Source organism: Triplophysa dalaica, chromosome 20 (genome assembly GCF_015846415.1).
Source record: "Triplophysa dalaica isolate WHDGS20190420 chromosome 20, ASM1584641v1, whole genome shotgun sequence".
NCBI lineage: Eukaryota > Metazoa > Chordata > Actinopteri > Cypriniformes > Nemacheilidae > Triplophysa > Triplophysa dalaica.
In genome coordinates, this window is record NC_079561.1 from 8,022,501 (window position 1) to 8,041,899 (window position 19,399).

The 19,399-nt window shown below is 38.3% G+C and overlaps 1 protein-coding gene across 3 annotated transcripts in view; it reads left to right on the plus strand.

Moving 5' to 3' along the window:
- The window catches only part of tafa1a (TAFA chemokine like family member 1a), a 31,824-nt gene extending 13,649 nt beyond the window's left edge, over window positions 1-18,175 (plus strand). For 2 of the 3 annotated variants that reach the window (XM_056733465.1, XM_056733463.1), the window contains exons 3-6: window positions 12,620-12,760; window positions 15,626-15,750; window positions 16,297-16,368; window positions 16,619-18,175. In XM_056733465.1, coding sequence (XP_056589443.1) covers window positions 12,620-12,760; window positions 15,626-15,750; window positions 16,297-16,323 — 293 coding nt within the window. In that variant the 3' untranslated portion in view covers window positions 16,324-16,368; window positions 16,619-18,175. The remainder of the gene's footprint in view (window positions 1-12,619; window positions 12,761-15,625; window positions 15,751-16,296; window positions 16,369-16,618) is intronic. The other variant, XM_056733464.1, reaches the window with a different exon arrangement.
- Window positions 18,176-19,399: the final 1,224 nt, after the last annotated feature.

Consider the following 19,399-nt stretch of genomic DNA (forward strand, 5'->3'; position numbering starts at 1 on the left):
TTACACAAGCAATGACTCAGTTCAGAAAGGACACTGTTTTTTGTCTAGACGGGATTTTGTAAGGATTCAAGGCGACATAATTAAATCTAAAATATACTGTGGGTGTGACAGAACAATAGCTTGTCATTTGCATGTTCTCTCAACTGTGGAATGACAAAACAGTGTAATTTTCCAAGAGTGCGGTTACATTTTTTAAGTTAAAAGTGTTTGCACAGTGAGGGAGAAACTTATAAGGCCAGGAAATGAACAGAAAATGCCGCACAATTGCCCACTGAACGTGCATTATGCAAAGAGAAGGAAATAATGGGAATTAAGTGGAGTCATGAAATGGTTGCGTTTGAATTAAGACGTCAATTCAGTCTGCTTCCCCCAGGCCATATGAACAGTTGTAACGAGACTTTAAAAGGCCCACTGTGATTCGGTTCTGTTGCCTTGCAAGCAAAATGTAGACATTATCACGTCTATATCACAGCCAGATCTCTGTTCGTGTTTCTCTGATGTAAGATTCTTACTTTGTTGAAGGAACAGTTAAATGAAAGCTCTAGAAAGCAACATAAAAGCAAGGTTTTAAGAAGCCATACAGTTGTTTTGTCGGATTAATCAAAATGTGAGTCATTTTATAATAATAATCTTGACCTCAAAACAAATGCGTCAAAGACTGGCTGTCATTATCATTAAAAGTTACTGTTTATTTAGTTGTAAGAGCATGGCATTAACAACGCCAAGGTCATGGGTTCGATCCCAAAGGATTGAACATACTAAGAAACAAATGGAAAGGATAATGCAATGTAAATCGTTTTGGATAAAAGTGTCTTCCAAATGCATTAATGTAAATGTAAATGTACATTTATTCATCTTCTTCTTATTCCAAAGCTGTATCACTTTCTTTGTTCCAAGACTGTTGGAAGCACCCATTGACTTCCATTGTGTAGACACAAAACCACGGTGAATGTTTACTTTTTGGATGAACTATCCCTTTAAGAAAAGAAATAATACTAAATGAATCCACAAAAAAATATGATTTATATTTAATAAATCATTATTTATAGACAGCTATGAATAACATTCTACTTACTAATGTTTTATGGGATATTGCTATTACATTATCTAGAATTATTTACCGTATTTTTAATAATTAACAAATTAATATCACATTCAATAAACCATATTTTTAAAAAGGGCACAAGTCTACAAATCCTTAATGACTATAATGTCAATATATAATTTTATATAACTGCTCACACAGATCTCCTGCCTCAGTGACACTGAAATGATTGTAGAAAGCCTTCTTTGTTTTTTTTCCTTCCTCGCTTTAGATATATGAGTCATTAGAGCTGAATATCATGGGATTTTGAGACAAAGTGTGTGGTAAACAGTGTTACGCATTTTCTTTTCCAGTTTAGCTATGCTTTCATGTTCTGTTATTTACCACCCGAGTCCACTGGGAAATTCAAAACATAGCATAATAGCATTAAACCAACCAATTCCGAGGTGCATTTTTCCTGAATCCACATTCTTTCAATACGATTTCTCCAGAGACACTACGCAAAATTAATTACCATTATTTCATATCTATAATTACCTAATTATTTCCAAAAAATATAAAAGCCATCCTGAGTTTAAATTAAATCCAAAAGGAGGGCAACTCCATAAATTAGCGCAATAATGAGGAACGCAATCCGCAGGTTTCTGTCGGCACCCATGCACATGCCCACACGCTGCCAACTCCGCAACGCTCCTGAGACCATCAGTGCAGTCTAAACTCATTCGCCTCATTATGATAGGATGAAAGGATCACGTTGAGGTTGTCTGAGGTGTGAATGGTTGAAAGGAGAAAAAGAGAGAGAGGGGCGCGCTGGATGGAATCAACCTTGGACAGTTCAACCCGTCACACGTGGGACGCTTTGTTCATCGTGGCAATGCTGAAAACAAATTGCTCCGTCCATAAAGACCGATATTCAACAGGGTTCAATGGCTGTGTATTTTTAGAGGAAGAGTAGATAATACTTATGTGCTTGAATGCAGCCAGGACAACATAACCAAGAGAGACTTAATTTGGTTTTACGGGTTCAGCTCTCATCTCCTGGTTATTCATGCATGTGGGCAGATAATCTCATCGCATAATTGTGTTTATCTGAAACACTTCTTCACAACATTAACGGGGAAAATTGCTCAGGCCACAAAGCTCTCTCTCTCGTTCTCTCAAGGTGTGTCATGTTGACGCTCAAGCATTTATGAATGCGAGACAACCGTGTGAAGAGGAATCGGGGCTGAGGACCAAGAATATGCAGTACACACTTGTGGAAATGAGATGAACTGTGATCAGCCTCTAAACTGAAGGAAGGCAGAAAGGAATAATTTAGAAAGCGACACGGGGGAAACGCTTTCAAAAATCTGACCAACAAAATACTTTAATGTATTTTTGTCTCTCTCTTTTAAAAGGATTTTTCACTAAACTTTCACTCGTTTAAAAATTTTATAGACAAAAACACTTTAAAATCCGTATTTGCAGTATGTTTTAATTGATGCACACTCACCTCAGACGAAGATTTCAGACGGTTTGAAAACACTTTTCTGTTCCTCAGTCGGCTCATGGGGACTGACCATGAAGGTCTATAAAGGCTGTACAGAGCTGTTGAATAAGCACTGCCATTCATCTCTTATTCAATTAGTGACTCAGTTATAGTGTTGAATATAAAACATTTCTTGTGCCTTATCTTTCTATTGACCATATTCCAAATTCCTAAAATATATATTTAAAATTAAACTCTTTAAATTTGAATTTAAACAGCACCTTATGTTTCATATAAAAATATATTTAAAGGGGTAATATGGCACGAGTACATGTTTTTCTGTGTCATTGGTGTGGTATAAGTTGCTCATGTATGTATTAGACATGAAAAATTGCAAAAATGAAAGTGTTGGAACCAGAGATGCATTCTATTTAAAAGCGAATGCTCACCTGGACCTGCCTGAAATGCCTCGTGTAACCACAACCCCCAGAAATCTACGTCAGTCTGTGGTATGATTTTACTAAGACCGCCCAGATGTATACACGAGTAAGGTGGGCGTACCTGCCTGTACAATTGCTTTTGAACCTGATGTTCCAAATATGGTAAAAGGCATTACATTTCTGTCACACGCTTGCAGTATTCGACCAAACACTATGCACTGGTTAACTGGCCAATCATAGCACACCTCACTTTTCAGAGCGATGAGCTTTGTTAAAAAATGAACGTCATCAAAGTTCTCACAATTCAGCCAAAAAAACCTTTAACATAAAATTAACATTTATTTCTCTTAAAATGTATTTGTGGTGAGGAAGACGCAACCGGCCCCGCCTCACGGCTCCCGTCCCGCCTTCCTCACCACATTATTGTTGTTTCATTCACTTTGAAATATAGGAGTTCTTTTCAATAAAACCTGAAATAATAAATGTATGAAATTAACGTATGCGGTGGACAAATGCGACTTCGGGAAGACGCACCCAAAATCCTGGCCAGGACGTGTTCAGTAAACCGTACTTTAGTTTAAAAGCTGTTTTAAATTTTTAAGTGAAATCAAATTTACTTTACAAGTCACTTGAATGAAAATTCAACTAACTCAAAAAATTAGCATTTCGTGTTACCTTATAAATCTAGTTTTACCAATTCCAGCTTTATTTTTATAAGTCAGTTTAATTTGATTAAAATTCAAGTCATTCAGAAAATTTAACATTTTCAACTAAAGTTTTTAAGTTGAATTATTTCTACAGTTTAACCCAACTAACCCACTTTTCTACAGTGTACCCTAAATAATCCACCGTTATTGCACACTGTGTCAGCATAACACCCCAAATCATAACAGCAAGCACAACAAAAACTGACTGCAAGCACCATTAATTGCAGCTTTCCTATGTGTCCTTTACTTATAGTGGTGGTTGCACATGCGCTGGGTGCTGTTGCATCTTGTGCACAAACTGAGGCACCCGCATAATTTTTCGGACGGCCTGGTTGTCATGAGGTCCTTTAGCGGAGTCAGAATATGATTTCATGCCCCAGATCAGTTTCACTTTCTGACGCTTCAGCCCCTCTCTGAATGTGACAGCGCACTGACGGCCTTTGTGGAAACGCATACTGATGTGGAGAAATTCTCTCTCTCCCTGTATCCTTTCTTCTCCTCTCCTACTCCCTTCTCACTTTACTCTCTTTCATGCCATTCTTATTCATCTAAAAACAACACCAGCTCTTCCCTTTTGTAGTTGCTCGGCATTTTAATAAAACATCGGCACTTCTATGCAGGCCTCCCTTGGCAGGCTGTTTTTCACTCTGCGCTTGGATAGTGCTGCTCGGAGGCATGTGTAGTTTTATAAACCACCGGCTTTCATTTGTCTTCCGTGACTCGCGCTCGTAGCGGCACTATTGATATTTGCTTCACCCATGTGTAAAATACACGTGTTGTTAAAATGGCTATACCCTTTTTGAAAGGGCATCGTTTCAGAAAAACGTATCCGCGACAGAGATAATAAATGGTTTGGCGTCGTATCAGTGCCCAAATTTTTTGCATAATTTTACAGGTGATATGCACGAACAGCCGTGCCCGGTGGCTACCGGGATGCGTGAAAAATATCAACTATATATCACATATTCATACATAAGCCACTCACAAAGATGTATTAAAATGCATTAGCTTCTATCCAGTCAAGCCAAGAACTGAAATGTTTTGTTTCTTGGTGAACGGGTCATCGAACGACCTCGCTCTGCATCAGCAGTGAACTACAAACAGGGCAGAGTTCAGGGCAAGACAGCAGATGCCTCAGCCTGAGAAAAACACATCTTGGATTTGGTTGCTGAAGAACACATTAGTTCAAAAATACAGCCTTCAGTACGTTCTCTCTTATCTGAAATTGTTATTTAGCCGTCATAAACTCACATCCAAGTGCCTCATTTAGGGCCACCGAGCCTTGCTTTTAAAAGGGCGTGCACTCTGGTGTCTCGCTCTGTTTGCCTTTCATGTGAAATCTCTCATTGTGAATCAGCCTGATCTCAAAGCTCTGAACAGCATGACTCCATCTGACTGACATCATGCCAGCAGCAGAAAGAGAGCGAGAGACTTTCAGAAAAATAGAACAAGGAAAAGTTTTTTAAAGGAATTCTTAGCTGCTAGTGATGTGCACTTCACTTAGAATATACTGAAAGGAGAGACTATAATAAGTACGTTTATCACTCCAACTTTCACACATTAACGGCACAGAATCGTGGTGTGAATATTAGCAGTCCTACAGCCTCTCCCAGGGTTTTTATTTCAGTTAAGTTTCATTAGTGGACATTGAGATGACTTGATATAATAACATGTATATTAATACCCAATACTGTCGTTAATCTTTGGCTTTGTAATTATGATTCATATAAATGTGCTTTGCAGCAATGAAAAATGTGAAAAGAACTATATCAACAAAATTGAATTGATTTGGAACAATATGATCTGCTGTTTTATTTATTTTTGCTATTTTGTTTTTACAAACAAGAGGTCTGTGCTTGAAAATTAACCTATTTGTTGTCTTATTTTTCAAATAAGTGACAGGAGTTCATTTACGTACAGTATTGTGCAGTGTTATTATATTTCCAACAAAAAAATACAAAAAATGAAGTTTAACAAACAAGTTAACCCCAGCAGTCGGATGTTCCCCCAAGCAGAGTAACATCAATCATTAAAAATGTTTGGAATCATAGACGTAAATCTGCCCAGAACTGGCTGTTCTCCAAAACAGAGTTTCTGGACAAGAAGAACTAGAGAAACAGGTCAACCAGGGCACTACAGCAACACTCAGTCAAAGTCCTCTGTGAGAGAGAGAAAAAATTGAAGAAACTGAGCATTAGACAACAACAGCAAGCAGATTTATAAATCTGGATGGGTCAACCATAAAGCTTATTCTACATATCACATCTCGGCAGGATTTTGCCCAAAGCCGTGTAAAAGAATTTGGAAGAGTATTCTGTAGTCAGATCAGATTTAAACTTTCAGGACTTAATACAAACACCATAAAAAGCAAACACAGCACATCACAATGAGAACCGAATTCCTGCTGTGAAGCAGCATCATGCTTCAGGCCCCCAAAACTCATAAAAACTAAAAGGAAAATGGAGATAATTTAAAGTATGGTGTAAAATCCTGGAGGTGCTGCAGAGAGCTCTGGGATTTGGAAAATGATTTGTCTTCGTACAGGAAATACCTCCATTAAACTGAACATCTGTGGACTGATTTGTATTTTTTATTTGTATAATATGTTAAAATTGTATTAAAGGTCCAATCTTTTGACAGAAATGCAATCTAATATACATAACTATGTCTTCAGAGGTGTGTAAAGACCTTGCGAAATGTTCAGTTTTTATTACCTTAAAAGCCATATTTATCTATTCACCATGGCTCCCCTTACATTGAATCCACCATGTTGTTTCTACAGTAGTCCTAAATGGACAAACTGCTCTACAGACCGTGTTTCGTAAATACGTTATCTCTTTCGGCAAAGAAGTGAAAATGTAACAACATCATCCTGTGTCAGCCGCCGTAGTGCTTGGTTGCAATTTAGCTTTATCGGTAGGAATTTTTACTTAGCACCAAACCCCGGCTAGCCTTTATTCCACTGGGCATAAATAAAATGGAAAGGTAACCTCTACACTTTGCCTTACAGTTCATTCTGTGCACTAGTTGAAGCAGCTTTGGTCGTGAGAAACATTGCTTTCTATCAGCAACAAATTTGCTTTGAGGGTCGCAAGGATAAAGCAATTTATCAGTGAAATCGTACTCACCAATTTCAGCTTTTCCCAGAAGAGTGACAGCATTCCATAACACCCCAAAGGAATAAACTGCACAGGCCTGTGTGTGGCAGCAGTGAAGTTTCTGGTGTGTGTGTGTGTGATCAGTTTGCGCTCTCATCAACTACTGTTGACAGCACTGTCAGAGTCTGTGCCTACAAAACCTGCATTCTATCAAGGTCACCTGAACAAAACCTAAATAAATTCAGGCTTCTGGTTTTGAGCTTTAAAACCGTTCTAGTGTGCTGGCTTAATTTAGGCAGACTTGATTTAGGCTGATAGGCTTACTGAGGAAAAAACATTGTGACAGAAAACATTTAAGTAAACGAAAAGGAGTGAGACCTGGCGGCCCTCATTGTGTCTGTGGGTCACATTCTTGCGGGTCTGTGAGTAATGGGCTAGGTAGATGTCCCTGTCATTGACTTTAACAAGAAAAATCCTTAAGATGCAGATAAATGGAGCCCTGTTAAGTCTATCGACGCTCTTTTTTTGCAGTTACAAAATGAAAAAATGTGTGTTGGAGCCCATGATCTAAAGATTGTCGCACATTGAGTTTTTGTGTTCTCAGAGGTTTAAATCTAGTAGGCCTACTATTCTGCTTGCTTTCGCTTTCCCTTTCATTACCTGTCCCCTCATCACCAGCTTCGGTAGTCAAAACTAAAAAATATATATATAACAATTAAAATGTTAAATTACAACCGAAAATACCCAGTCAAAATGATGAGATGCATTTCACTGAAGCCATAATATGGGGCAAAACTACTGAAGCTTGGTTCAGCATTTTGTTTAGTTGCACTCGTTTTGAATTTTTGTCCTTCTCCAAATCGGTGCTTCTCCATCCAGCTTTTTTCCCAGTGCATGTGAATGAAATCTTCCGTGTCCAAGCTCATGTGCTCACAGGCGGAGCCGTATTGTGCCTGCTCGTCTGTCGTTGTTTGTTTGTCCTCTGAGAGCATGTTTGTATGCTGTTGATAGCTTGTGATATAACCGGCCTGTCAGATGAAACGCGCATGCAGATGGCTGTGAATGAATGGAACTATTGAGGCTGAATGCATGTACAGCGCTTCCTCCAGACGGACAGACTGACACACACGCGAACACACACATTCAATTTGGCTAATTAGACAGTAGAAGACTCAAAGTTATAGCTTTTGTGTGTTTTACGCTGTCTATTTTTCTCTCTCCACACACTGGCTGCTACAGGAAAATGAGCCTTTATTGGTCCCTGATGGCCTGGTCTCATATCCATTAAACTGAATAAGTGCCTGAAATAGCCCTTGTAGTAAGCAGTGTGATGCAGGATTCCCTACCACAGCAGCTATCAGTGCATCTATTAGATCAATCAGTGGTGTAGCCCACACTCCCTCAGGGTGACCTTATGTTATGTCTCTTAAAATATGAAACTCGGCAGCATTCAACGGTCGTCTGAAAGGTCTTTGAAATTAACGACACAAGGTTTGCTTAATCATTAATATTTCATGAAATTCTATGCACATTTGTTTTATTTTCTGCATGGTTTTTAGCGTGTTCAGTAGAGGCTGTTGAAAATAACACTAGCAAAGTGCTGCTGGTCTTGGGTTTTTTGGTTCAAATGGATAAAGGATCTAATTTCAGATATAAATCTGTTGAAAGGAACTTTAACAAGAACTCCAAATGCCCAAAATGACATAGTGGTAAAAGGGGGAAAAGGAGATTGCTACAGTATGTGCCGTACACCTGCTACAGTGGAATCTAAGGGCGTACTCACATTTAGCCCAGTTGCTCTCAACTACACCCGAGCGCGATTGTCTCCCCTCATTGTGCTTTCAAATCACCCCACGTACATTATTATCATACAGCCTATTGTTACACGCGTTGCATTATGTTTGACAAACCTGGAGTAGTTTTGGCTGTGGTGACACATGCCAGCATGTGTAAGTGTGCTGTGTGTCAGTTTTACGGTGACTGCTGAATCTTAGGGAGGAATTTAAACAGTCGCATAATTCATGTCATGCTTTCAGTTGTGCTCTTACACAACATGTGTTCCACCCCCAAGCCCAACCGCACCTTGCTCTGGCCCACCTCTTGCAAGCGAGCCAGGGACCACTTAACAAACCATGACAGGGGCGACAAGGAGCGATCAGTCAAATGAACCGGGCTTTGGGGGTCAAACTTGCTCGGGCATAGTTCAGATTGCCTAGTGAGAGTACGCCCTAAAAGTTTGAGACCACGAACAAAATCTGGGATTCAAAATCTATTTTTTTTATTCCAAAAATGGTTCCAAGAACACAAGATGCGCTTTGGAGAATATTAATATCATACTGGATTAAAAGGACAGATCACCTAAAAGACACAATACTTTCATCCTATATTCATGTCATGTCATACCTGTATGAAAATATTTTGAATAATGTTGGTAACAAAACAACAGTGGCCACTATTGACTTTGTATTGACGCAAAACCACATTTACCTAAATATCTTCTTTTGTTTTCACTGAATAAAGAGTAGAATAGAGAAAATGTTAAAAACATCACCAGTTTGATGTTCCATATTAATAGAACAAGTATGAATTAATAAAATTCGGAAAGTTAAGATGATTTAATTAAATCTTCAGAATCTCCAGATATCACTCTGAATAATCGCCCATCGGTATAAGTGGACAAATTTGTGCATCTCTAATTTTGAACTACATGAAGATTAAAAAACATTTGCAGAAGTTGCATGTTTGGGTGAAGTATCCCTTCAACATCATGCACAAACTGGTCAGCTTATTTACGCAACGCATGCTGCCCATTTAAGAAAAAATGGACCTACCAAATACTACATAGCTTAAGTAAGTTTCCCCCCAAAAAACCTGATACACTAAAAATATATAAAAAAAAGCAAATTAGAAACATGTTTACTAGTGGGCTTATACTTTTGTGCACATCATTTTCTCATAGGGGAACAGTGAATGACAGCAGCCTGCCAGCGCAGTACCACATGTCCAACAGCGCTCTGACCCTCTGTTTAACATGTTGAATAGGCAGAAACCACACTGAGACCTCTATGAGATAACGTTTATCCCCTGAGGTTCAGCAATCAATTTCTAGTGAGCTCCACGAAGTGACAGAATACAAAAAGCAATCAACAGTCCACATGTATCCGAGCTGTCCACCGTCACCTGCTTAAATATTCAGACCTGTTCTTAAAGACTCAGGTAAGCCGATAAACCGGTCGACAGGCAGCGCTCTGTTTCTGCTCCCCTCCTGTTTTGACTAACTTCAATCTCGAGGTAATGAGAGCTTAAGCAAGCTGGGGATGAAGAAGCTATTTACATTTTTATTGATTTTTGAAAGTGCATTTAACATTTTTTTTATCTTTCCTCTCCCCTCGCTCTTCAAATCCCCAAATGAGGGGCACACTGCTCTGTTTACACTCATTGAGGATTGAAGATATTTTAGTCAGGAGCTATTGCAATGTCTCTCTCTCTTGATAGATCAAAGTGGAAACTGGGTCTGTCTTATGTAATTAAGACTGCACATTAAAGAGAACAAACCCCTCCACATTCTGACTGAATCCCCACTGGGGCAGAGAGTATTTTTCATAATTATAGAAACACAAACAAGGCCTCCTTAACAATCCACACCGTCCTCAGTGGAATATTATTGTTTCCTGCACTTCACTAGGATGTGCTATCTATTTGTTTTGATACAGCTCCTTTTTCCTACATTTTAGACTAAGAGATTGAAAAGAAGTGCTGTCATTATAAAACATCATAAACATTCACCCTTGTATAAGTTTAAAACCTGCATATGACTCTTTCTTTTATGGAACATAAAGTAAGATATTTTGAGAAATGTCTCGGTGGTTTATGTCCATACAGTAGAAGGCCTTAGACGGCTCTCGACTGTCGGGCCAGGGCTTCCATCGGGCCAGGGCTTCCATCGGGCCAGGGCTTCCATCGGGCCAGGGCTTCCATCGGGCAAGGGCTTCCATCGAGCCGGGCCGAGCCATTAGCCTCGCGCTTCTAGATGTGAGGCAAAAATAAAGTTGGGTTTCCATTGTCAGGCCAGTAGCACGGCAGCGATGCACTAAAACCCAGTCCTAAACAGCCTTATCCGGACCACACGTTTTTTTAATGTCCGTTTGGTGAAAAACGATGCAGCAAGATAAGACGTCAGAGGTTCAGCGGTGTTTATGCAAAAGGCCAATAATAGCGCGATCATGCTGCAACAACACTTGTAAAATATATTACCAAGCGTATTAAGATCTCTAGAGGTAAAATAAAAGCATTACAATAACATGTTAATTTAAGTTTACGAAAAACATATGAGCATGTAATCTTGATACAACATATACACAGTATTTCTGCGTCAACATCTGCTTAACAAACAAAAACATCACTTTTTAAATTTTAAATAAGTTTTATTATAGTAAATATCAAAAATATTAAGAACGAGATTTGTTTGCTTTCACTACCCATAGCCTCATTTATGTAAAATTATGTGAAGCATTTAGTGAAAAGCATTTTAACAAAGTCCTAGCGACATAAATTGTAATGTAAATGTGAAAGAATTGCAATCGGCGCAAAAAGAGTAGGCTACCCATTTGAAGTTATTTTAGGCAACAGAATCACACGGGGTCCTAAAGGGGACCGTTTTCGAGAGGGGACCCAAACCCACTCCACATACTATCCGTCCTAAATAGTTTTCGAAAGTAAAATTAGTATGTCCCAAATCTTAGTATGTTGAAAACAGTATTCCAAATATTCACGGATTGTGTACTTCTTCTGGTAGAAATGTGTCCCGATAGTGGAAAGGAGGCTAATGGGGGCCAGTATTGTGGTTACCAACATTCCTCAAAAATATCTTCTTTCGTGTTCTGCTGAAGAAAAAAAGTCATGCAGGTTTGGAATGACATGAGGGTTGAGAGTAAACAATGAAAAAACTTCAAACTATCACTTTAATAAAAAATTATATTAATAAATGATCAACATTCAATTACATGACTGTTTACAACTGTTAAAACAATTATTTGTATACATATATATATATATATAATTATGTGTGTTTCTTTGTGCATTCTTTATAGGGCCTTATTAAGTACGATTGAGCATAACCATTTTAAAGCAATTTCCACATAATAAAATATAAGGGCACATATTGTCATTACCACATATTATAAATATAAGTGCCATTCTTTAGCTCGAAAATATTCACTGTCTAGAAATTTATTGTTGATGTTAAGAATTGGCCTCTCTGGGTGCAGTAAAGGGATGTACTGTCTCTAGTTTACAATAAGTTAGGTTGTCTCCAGTAAAGAAAGTCCAGTCTGCTCATAAACAGAAGATTTTCTTTCTTTCTTTGTGCCTTTGGCTCATACGGCTGAATTACCAGAGCGTTTTGTAATAACTCACTCTCTCAGTATAAAAACCCACAGGCCCTTGTTCTTAAAGGACTTCCGTCCACTTCAGATCACCCACCATTAAACAGCAGTCACCAAAACCTCTCACCTTCCCCTTTATTCTAGTTCCTATAGGGGTCACTCCTATTCTCCGAGAGTCAGACTCAAGAAAGCCATATGACTGTTGCCTAACCACATACTGCACTGACACTACAGAAAATAGACAATATAGAAAATAAATGCAAACTAAATAAAGACATATGGGAGACGAGGTAAAAACAATAAAAAAATTATACTCCATCACACATAAGGAGTGTCCGCATTGAAATGCAAGCTGAGTTATATGGCAATATACGGGGACAATAAAGGATGACATGCAAGAGGTAATGATTGTAAATGTAGATTCACATGGCGAGACGGGGGGTTCGTATTGTGCCTGATGTGTTTGTTTTTTGGCAGAAGGAGGGACATGCGAGGTGATTGCCGCGCACAGATGCTGTAACAAAAACAAGATTGAGGAGAGATCTCAGACGGTGAAGTGCTCCTGTTTACCAGGGAAGGTGGCAGGAACCACAAGGAATAAACCCTCCTGCGTTGACGGTAGGTGAAGAGAAGTGACACTGTGGTCTGATAACCATGGAAAAGATCTTAAAATAAGTACACTTGTTGTGCGCTGTCTTAAGTGTGTGTAGCTGCCTTTGCATTCGTGTGTGATATGTAAACAGGCTCCTGGCAGATGCTCGACTGCTTTTATACCAGCTCAAAGCAGCTGTGCAGCGTTTGAACAGGCTGGAACAATGCAGCTGTGTTTGGGTGCCATGTGTTTGGGGTTGTGTAAAGTTGCCTCAAAATACAGAGCTCCTTTACACAGGATTAACTCATCCAAAAATAAAAATTGTTCAAAAAATGTGAAGTCTCATAAGGATCTTGTCAACCGGTTCAGCTTGAAACAATGTGTTTGGAATGTTTTTTACCACAAGGTTTTAAACATGGCATCTGAATACAATTTTAAGGTCATTTTTTTGGAAAGCTAACATAAAATATTAATTTATGCCGAGAGCTGTTTAATAATTTTATTAAAAAAAAATGCACACTTTTGAACCCCAAAGAACAAATCCCAGCGTTCAGGTTTTGAAAATCATAAGAGTGAGTAAACAGTGCCAGATTTTTTATTTGTGGGTAAACTATAGCTTTAAAATGTGGTGTGTTTGAACAAGCTCTGTTCAGGGTCGCTCTTGCAGTGTCCCTGCCCTAGAAAAGCTCAGATCCTCCGGGCTTTTCATTATTAATGCTCTGTCCTTATGACAAACGAGCCGCTGTAAACTAACACTTCTGGGAGAATATCTCACTCGCAACGCACCCCAAGATAATCAGGGAACATTAACTTTGACTGTGACACACCAAGGGGCAACTCACCTTTTCCCCATTTCAAACTCATTAGGATTCCTACCTTAATTATACCATCATACAGACAGAAGGGAATACGAATTAGGCAATATGAATAAAAAGATGTAAGTAATGACATTACTATTTAAATATGTTTGAGTACTAGTTTTTTGTTCCTTTTGTCATGATAACATCGTCCATCATTTATAAATTAAAGCAGGGCAGTCGATGGAGCTTAGAAAACACAAACAAAAAGTCTTCCAAGTTCCATGCGTTTGAATCCCTCTCGCAGACACATACTTTGATGTACCAAAACCTTAACTCAACAAGAATATTATCTGAACACAACACCTTCGAACAGAAACTTTGTAAATTTACATTAGGTTTCATTGAGAAAAAATGTAGAATTCTGATTAAATAATTATGATGATAAAACGCTATATTTGTTCTTAAAATTAGGCGTCTTCTGTCATTCCTCTATCTATGTCTAAGGATAACTTCGGCCCATGCGCGTTCATCCGATTAAATTGAAGCAACGTGCAGTCTGACATCTTCGTCTCAAGAATTTATTAGTCAAAATACGTATAAACTGACACAGTGACTATCGTACCAGACAAAATATAGCCAGAATGGGGAACTGTACCCCTGGAATGGGGTATATGCACGGGGTTATGATGCACTTCCACTAATATCTCAGCCAGCTACGCCACATCCGCTCTTATAGAGCTGAGGTAATGTTTCTCAAAGTAATAAACGATGTGTTTAGTAAGAAAACAAACTAATTTTAGGGAACCAACAGCATAACAGCTAAGCATTGCTGTGTACCTATGTGATAACAATTGAGAGGGCATTGTCTGCAACTGACGCTCCTTAAAACTAGAAGAATACAAAAGGAGAATATAATAATGTTGATATTTTGGCATAATAGGGCTGTTCGGTCTCCTCCTTTCTGACAAAGTAGAACATGACATAAAAACGCAAAGACATGAGATTGTGGAACAACTCAGTAGTGTGCACTGTATTGCCAGAGGTTGTGTTGTCGTGGCTTTTATTGGTTATATGACCCTAGTCATGCTAAACTGGTAAAAGAAAACAATAACTGTAATATTTTCATCACCTTACACTGTGACCATTACATTCAACAATTTATATGAGGTCTATGAATGAATATGTGTTCACCTTTATAAATATCCATGCAGGAAGAGTTCAGCACAGACAAATCCAATTTTTAAGCAAAATGAAGTCTCTTTTTCAGCCTATTTTCAGCAAGACAACCATTGGCTAAGTGCTTTTATGTTTCTTCAATATTAATGAGTCTGACTTGTAGTTAAGTTTAGTGCAGGGATCACTATAATGGACTTTGTTAAGTGCTTGTCTGACAAAAAATGGCTATATATCTCTTACAAGTTCGCTGTCTCTTCTCAAAGAAAGCTTTTCAGATTGTTTTTACATTAATAGCGTATCGCTGATACACATTTTGTATTTGCACCCTGTCTGTCCTTAAACGTTTGGTGTCTGATGATGGATAACAAGACGTTCAAAGGCTGCACTAGATCTGTCACCGATGCATTAATGTATCCAATATCATATTCTTACATTATCATATTGTGGCTTCACTTGGTATTTGCACTTAATGGCCTTTGCTCCATTTGGAAATGAGTATAAAGTGGGAAAAATTGATAGCTTTTAAAAAGCCCATGTCTGCCATTGAAATGAAGCCTGTGCTTAAAACTTTCCATTTGTAATGGCAGTTAATTTACCTTCAGTAGATGCTTTGAACAGAGACAATCCATTGAGCTGTATTTCGCTAAGACTACAAGATGAAATAGATTTAAATGAATAAATCGACATGGGATTTCATTTCAGCATAAAGCTTTTATAGCGTCACTCTCTGAAACACTTCCGCTCCTGCTGACCGCAGACATCCACTGAGGCTATTCAACAGCATTAGACATGTAAGCGATTATTTGTTAGGTGTCCAAAGAGCGGTGGGTGATGGAGAATGGAAGATTACTCTGTTTTAAAGGCAGCTGCAGTATTGGCCAATGTGATTTTAACCTCATTATGTTCTTCTGGCAGCCTCCATAGTGATTGGGAAGTGGTGGTGTGAGATGGAGCCATGTCTGGAGGGAGAAGAGTGCAAGACTTTACCAGACAACTCCGGTTGGATGTGCTACTCGGGGAACAAGATCAAAACCACAAGGGTGAGATGAAGGGCATCTCAAAGGCATAACTTGTTACCTTAAACACATCAGTCAAGTTTATGAACTGTAAGTGACTTTTGTAGGGAGATAAATACATTTTTACATTTCTAGGTAAGGGCTTATTTAATGTTCGTTTTCCAAGAGAGTGCTTAAAGTTATAGTTCACATAAAACTGAAAATTCTGTCATCATTTGCCCACCCTCTTGTCATTTGAAACCTGCATGACTTTCTTTCTTATGCTAAACACAAATGTAGATATTTTGAAGAAAGTTAGTAACCAAAATGCACTGGCCCCAATTCACTTCTATTATACGTACATTAAACCAATGCAAGTGAATGAGTGCCGGTTAACAACATTCTTCAAAATATCTTCTTTTGTGTTCTACGGAAGAAGGAAAGTCATGCAGGTTTCAAATGACAAGAGAGTGAGTAAATGATGGGCCTTGTCCTGGTTTAAGATATTCCCTGTCCGGGAAACCACTCCATATGTTTAATTATATCGGATACAAAAAAACTTTTAAAACAAAGTGTTCTTTTTTTTCCCAGAATACCCATCCATATCCCTCCTTGTAGCAAACCGTTTTACAGCAAGGCTCATGATGGAAGAACTTCATAAAGGTTTGTGGTTTTATTATGGCTTGGTTTGACATTTGTGTGATTGTATGAAGACATGAAGTTACAGACAGAAGGTGTAGGCTCTAGTAAATTTAGTGAAAAAAATATTTCAGCATGGTTTCAGTTTGATTATTCGTACAGAATGCATTAAGAAAATGTGTTCTATATATTGTTGCTAGTTAATATATGAAAATCACTTTTAGACATTTTTATAATTAATCATCTATCCTTCATTTACTCTCCTGTTTTTCAGGGAAGCGTTCAAGACGACTGACTAAATAAAATTATCCAACCACAAAAACAGTAGCAAGGCTTGATAAGAAGAGGTCCTCTGCTCAAACGTCCATCTGTCTCTTATTCTCGGCATCAAGGACACTTTCTGAGAAAATCTCTGTGGGCTGTGAACACTGCTGGTCCATTATTTTGTTTTTGTTTGACAACTGTCAAATATTTGTTTTTTGCCCTGTGAGTCTTGGATAATTAAACTCATATCCCTTTGCGTGGATTGCACTCAAGCCAGCTTTACTTATCCTAAAATAATCTTCTGTAAGATCCCCGGATGTTCTCCGGTCTCCAGAAGTGACTGATCAAACGACTTCTCCTGCTGTATGTAATAATTAACTCTTCCTATTAATGTGGACGGCGGATTTTGAGGAGTGGGACTTGTGACACTTATCTTCTAAAGACAATTTGTGCATCAGCTATTCAGAATGCTGTAGATGATCTTGGGGTTACTGATTCTGATTAATGATCCTTGCAATGGTTTTGTGTCCATACAATAGAAGTGAATGGGTGCCGGCGATGTTTGGTTGCCAACTTTCTTTTGTGTTCTGCTTAAGAAAGTCAATCACACAGGTTTGAAATGACAAGAGGATGAGTAAATGATGACAGAATTTTCTTTTTGAGTGAACTATTCCTTAAACATGTCTCAAATTGCTAAAGATACTGTTTATATTATTTGTGGCTATAGTACTTTGAAAAATTGAGCAATCAAGGCTTAACTGAAGTGTTACGAATATTAACACGTCTAATTAAAACCTAATAGACCATCACTTTGAATATATATATATATATAAACATTGTGAATTTAATACTGAAGTTAATGAAGCCTGATTGAAATATGCTGGTGCATGCATATATAAAAATACATGACATTTAAATATTCTGAATCAAACTCATTTCCCGCTATTCAATACAACATACACATTTAACGGTACATCAGTATATTGTGTATTTTGTGTATAGTTACTTCTGGTCTTTTGAATTGACCGGTGCAAACTGGAAAAACTGGTCTCTGGATATGTGCAGACAGCACTGAAGGACATTCTGTGGAAATTCTGACACCCGCTGGGACATTTACCTGTCGTTTACATTCAGAAATAGTCCTCTCCACTCGGAGCAGCTGAGGGCCAGAGCACATGCTCGCTCCGAATATGTAGCTCCAGCATTCTAAGCAGGGAGCCCAGATCATGAGAGCCCCAGTGTTGCTGTCAGCATGCAGAGAGGAGCTCTAACTACAGGCTGAGTGAATACAGATCACTACATTTACAGTCCTTCACGCGGGACAGCGGGGGATGAACTTTAGTCCTCACCTTCAGCGAAGCATTAGTGGAATTTCAAATAGATGACACCAGGGTATCCGAGTGGAAAAATGAATATACAGAAATCTTAAGCAAATATCAGCATTTTATCCTCAGGCAGAGGTTTTGCTGAAGCTCCGTGCCATACTCGATGTTTGGCAAATGAAAAAGTTCTTATGTGTTTTACAAAAGACAAAGACTTCTATTCCATTAAAAGTGGAATCACAGTAAATGAGGGTTGGAAATGAGCTGATCTAATTTTATATCCATAAATGTCATTATAAAATGTATGTAAATAAAAGGCGACATTTCTATCCATTTGGATTGGACTTTTGTTTTACACAATTTAGTTTTTGAAACCCTGAAACAAGCAAATTCCTAGTGCAATTTAGCCAATATATATATGGCTATAGTTCATATTAAATGAACAGTGTAAACATGAATATTGAATACATATATTACATGCAGTCTCCGAATTATTATAAGGTCATAAAAGCCTCATGAATACTAATTAGAAAAAGTGCTATTTAAAAATGCATTAAGTATATGTTTTATACCACCATTTTAAAATGTCACATTGCTAAAATGTCTCCCACCTACATATATACAGTATATGTTCTTTCTGATCTTTATTTATGTATTTTCCAGTGTGTTTGAAAAGACCATGTAGGCAGAGTCCTTTTACCATTTCTGACCTCCAGAGTTTTTTGGAAGGTCAAAGATTCACATGCATTGCCAGCGAACATCTTGAAACGAAAACATTCTGATGGTTGCTTGTTGAGCTATTTAGAGTCCAGGAAATGAGGCCATTAATGATTCAAAGCAGTTTCTCATAGAATAAAGTCGCTGGAGCTTTAAAGGATAAAAGCGGCTGTGTCCTCCTCACTGCTAGAGATCACTGCTTTGATATTTGCTTTGAGAGAGGTTTCTGTGTATTGCAAGTCTGAAATGCTCCTGTGAGGCTCTCTGTCTGAACCGTAAGTCTCAATGTCGTCGCAAAAAAAAGTCATTTGCTGGAGCTAACAACGTCAAGGTAGGTGGTTTGATTCCCAAGAAACATACGGATTGATGTAAAGTATCTGAACGCACTGATTTTTTTAAATAAAACTGTGTCAAATAGAACACTAATTGTTGGACAGTTTGCAAGAAATCTTCATAAATCATAACCACGATATCTCCATACTGTAAGTACTGTTATCACAAGTCTTGCATAAGTGAAGCCAGTACCGATCACATTGCGCATTTGCCCATCAAGCTCCTCCGAACCCAAACAGATTTCCCAAAGCCCCTTTTCTTTGACTCTAATTCAAACTGACATCAGGAGCTCCTCAACCAACCTTGCTCGCAACCAAAATATTAATGACCAAAGCAAAGAGTCAAGGAGCTTTCAGGACGTGTGAAGATGTGCCTGCAATAAAGCATTACAATATCTACTGAAACGCTGGCTCTTACAA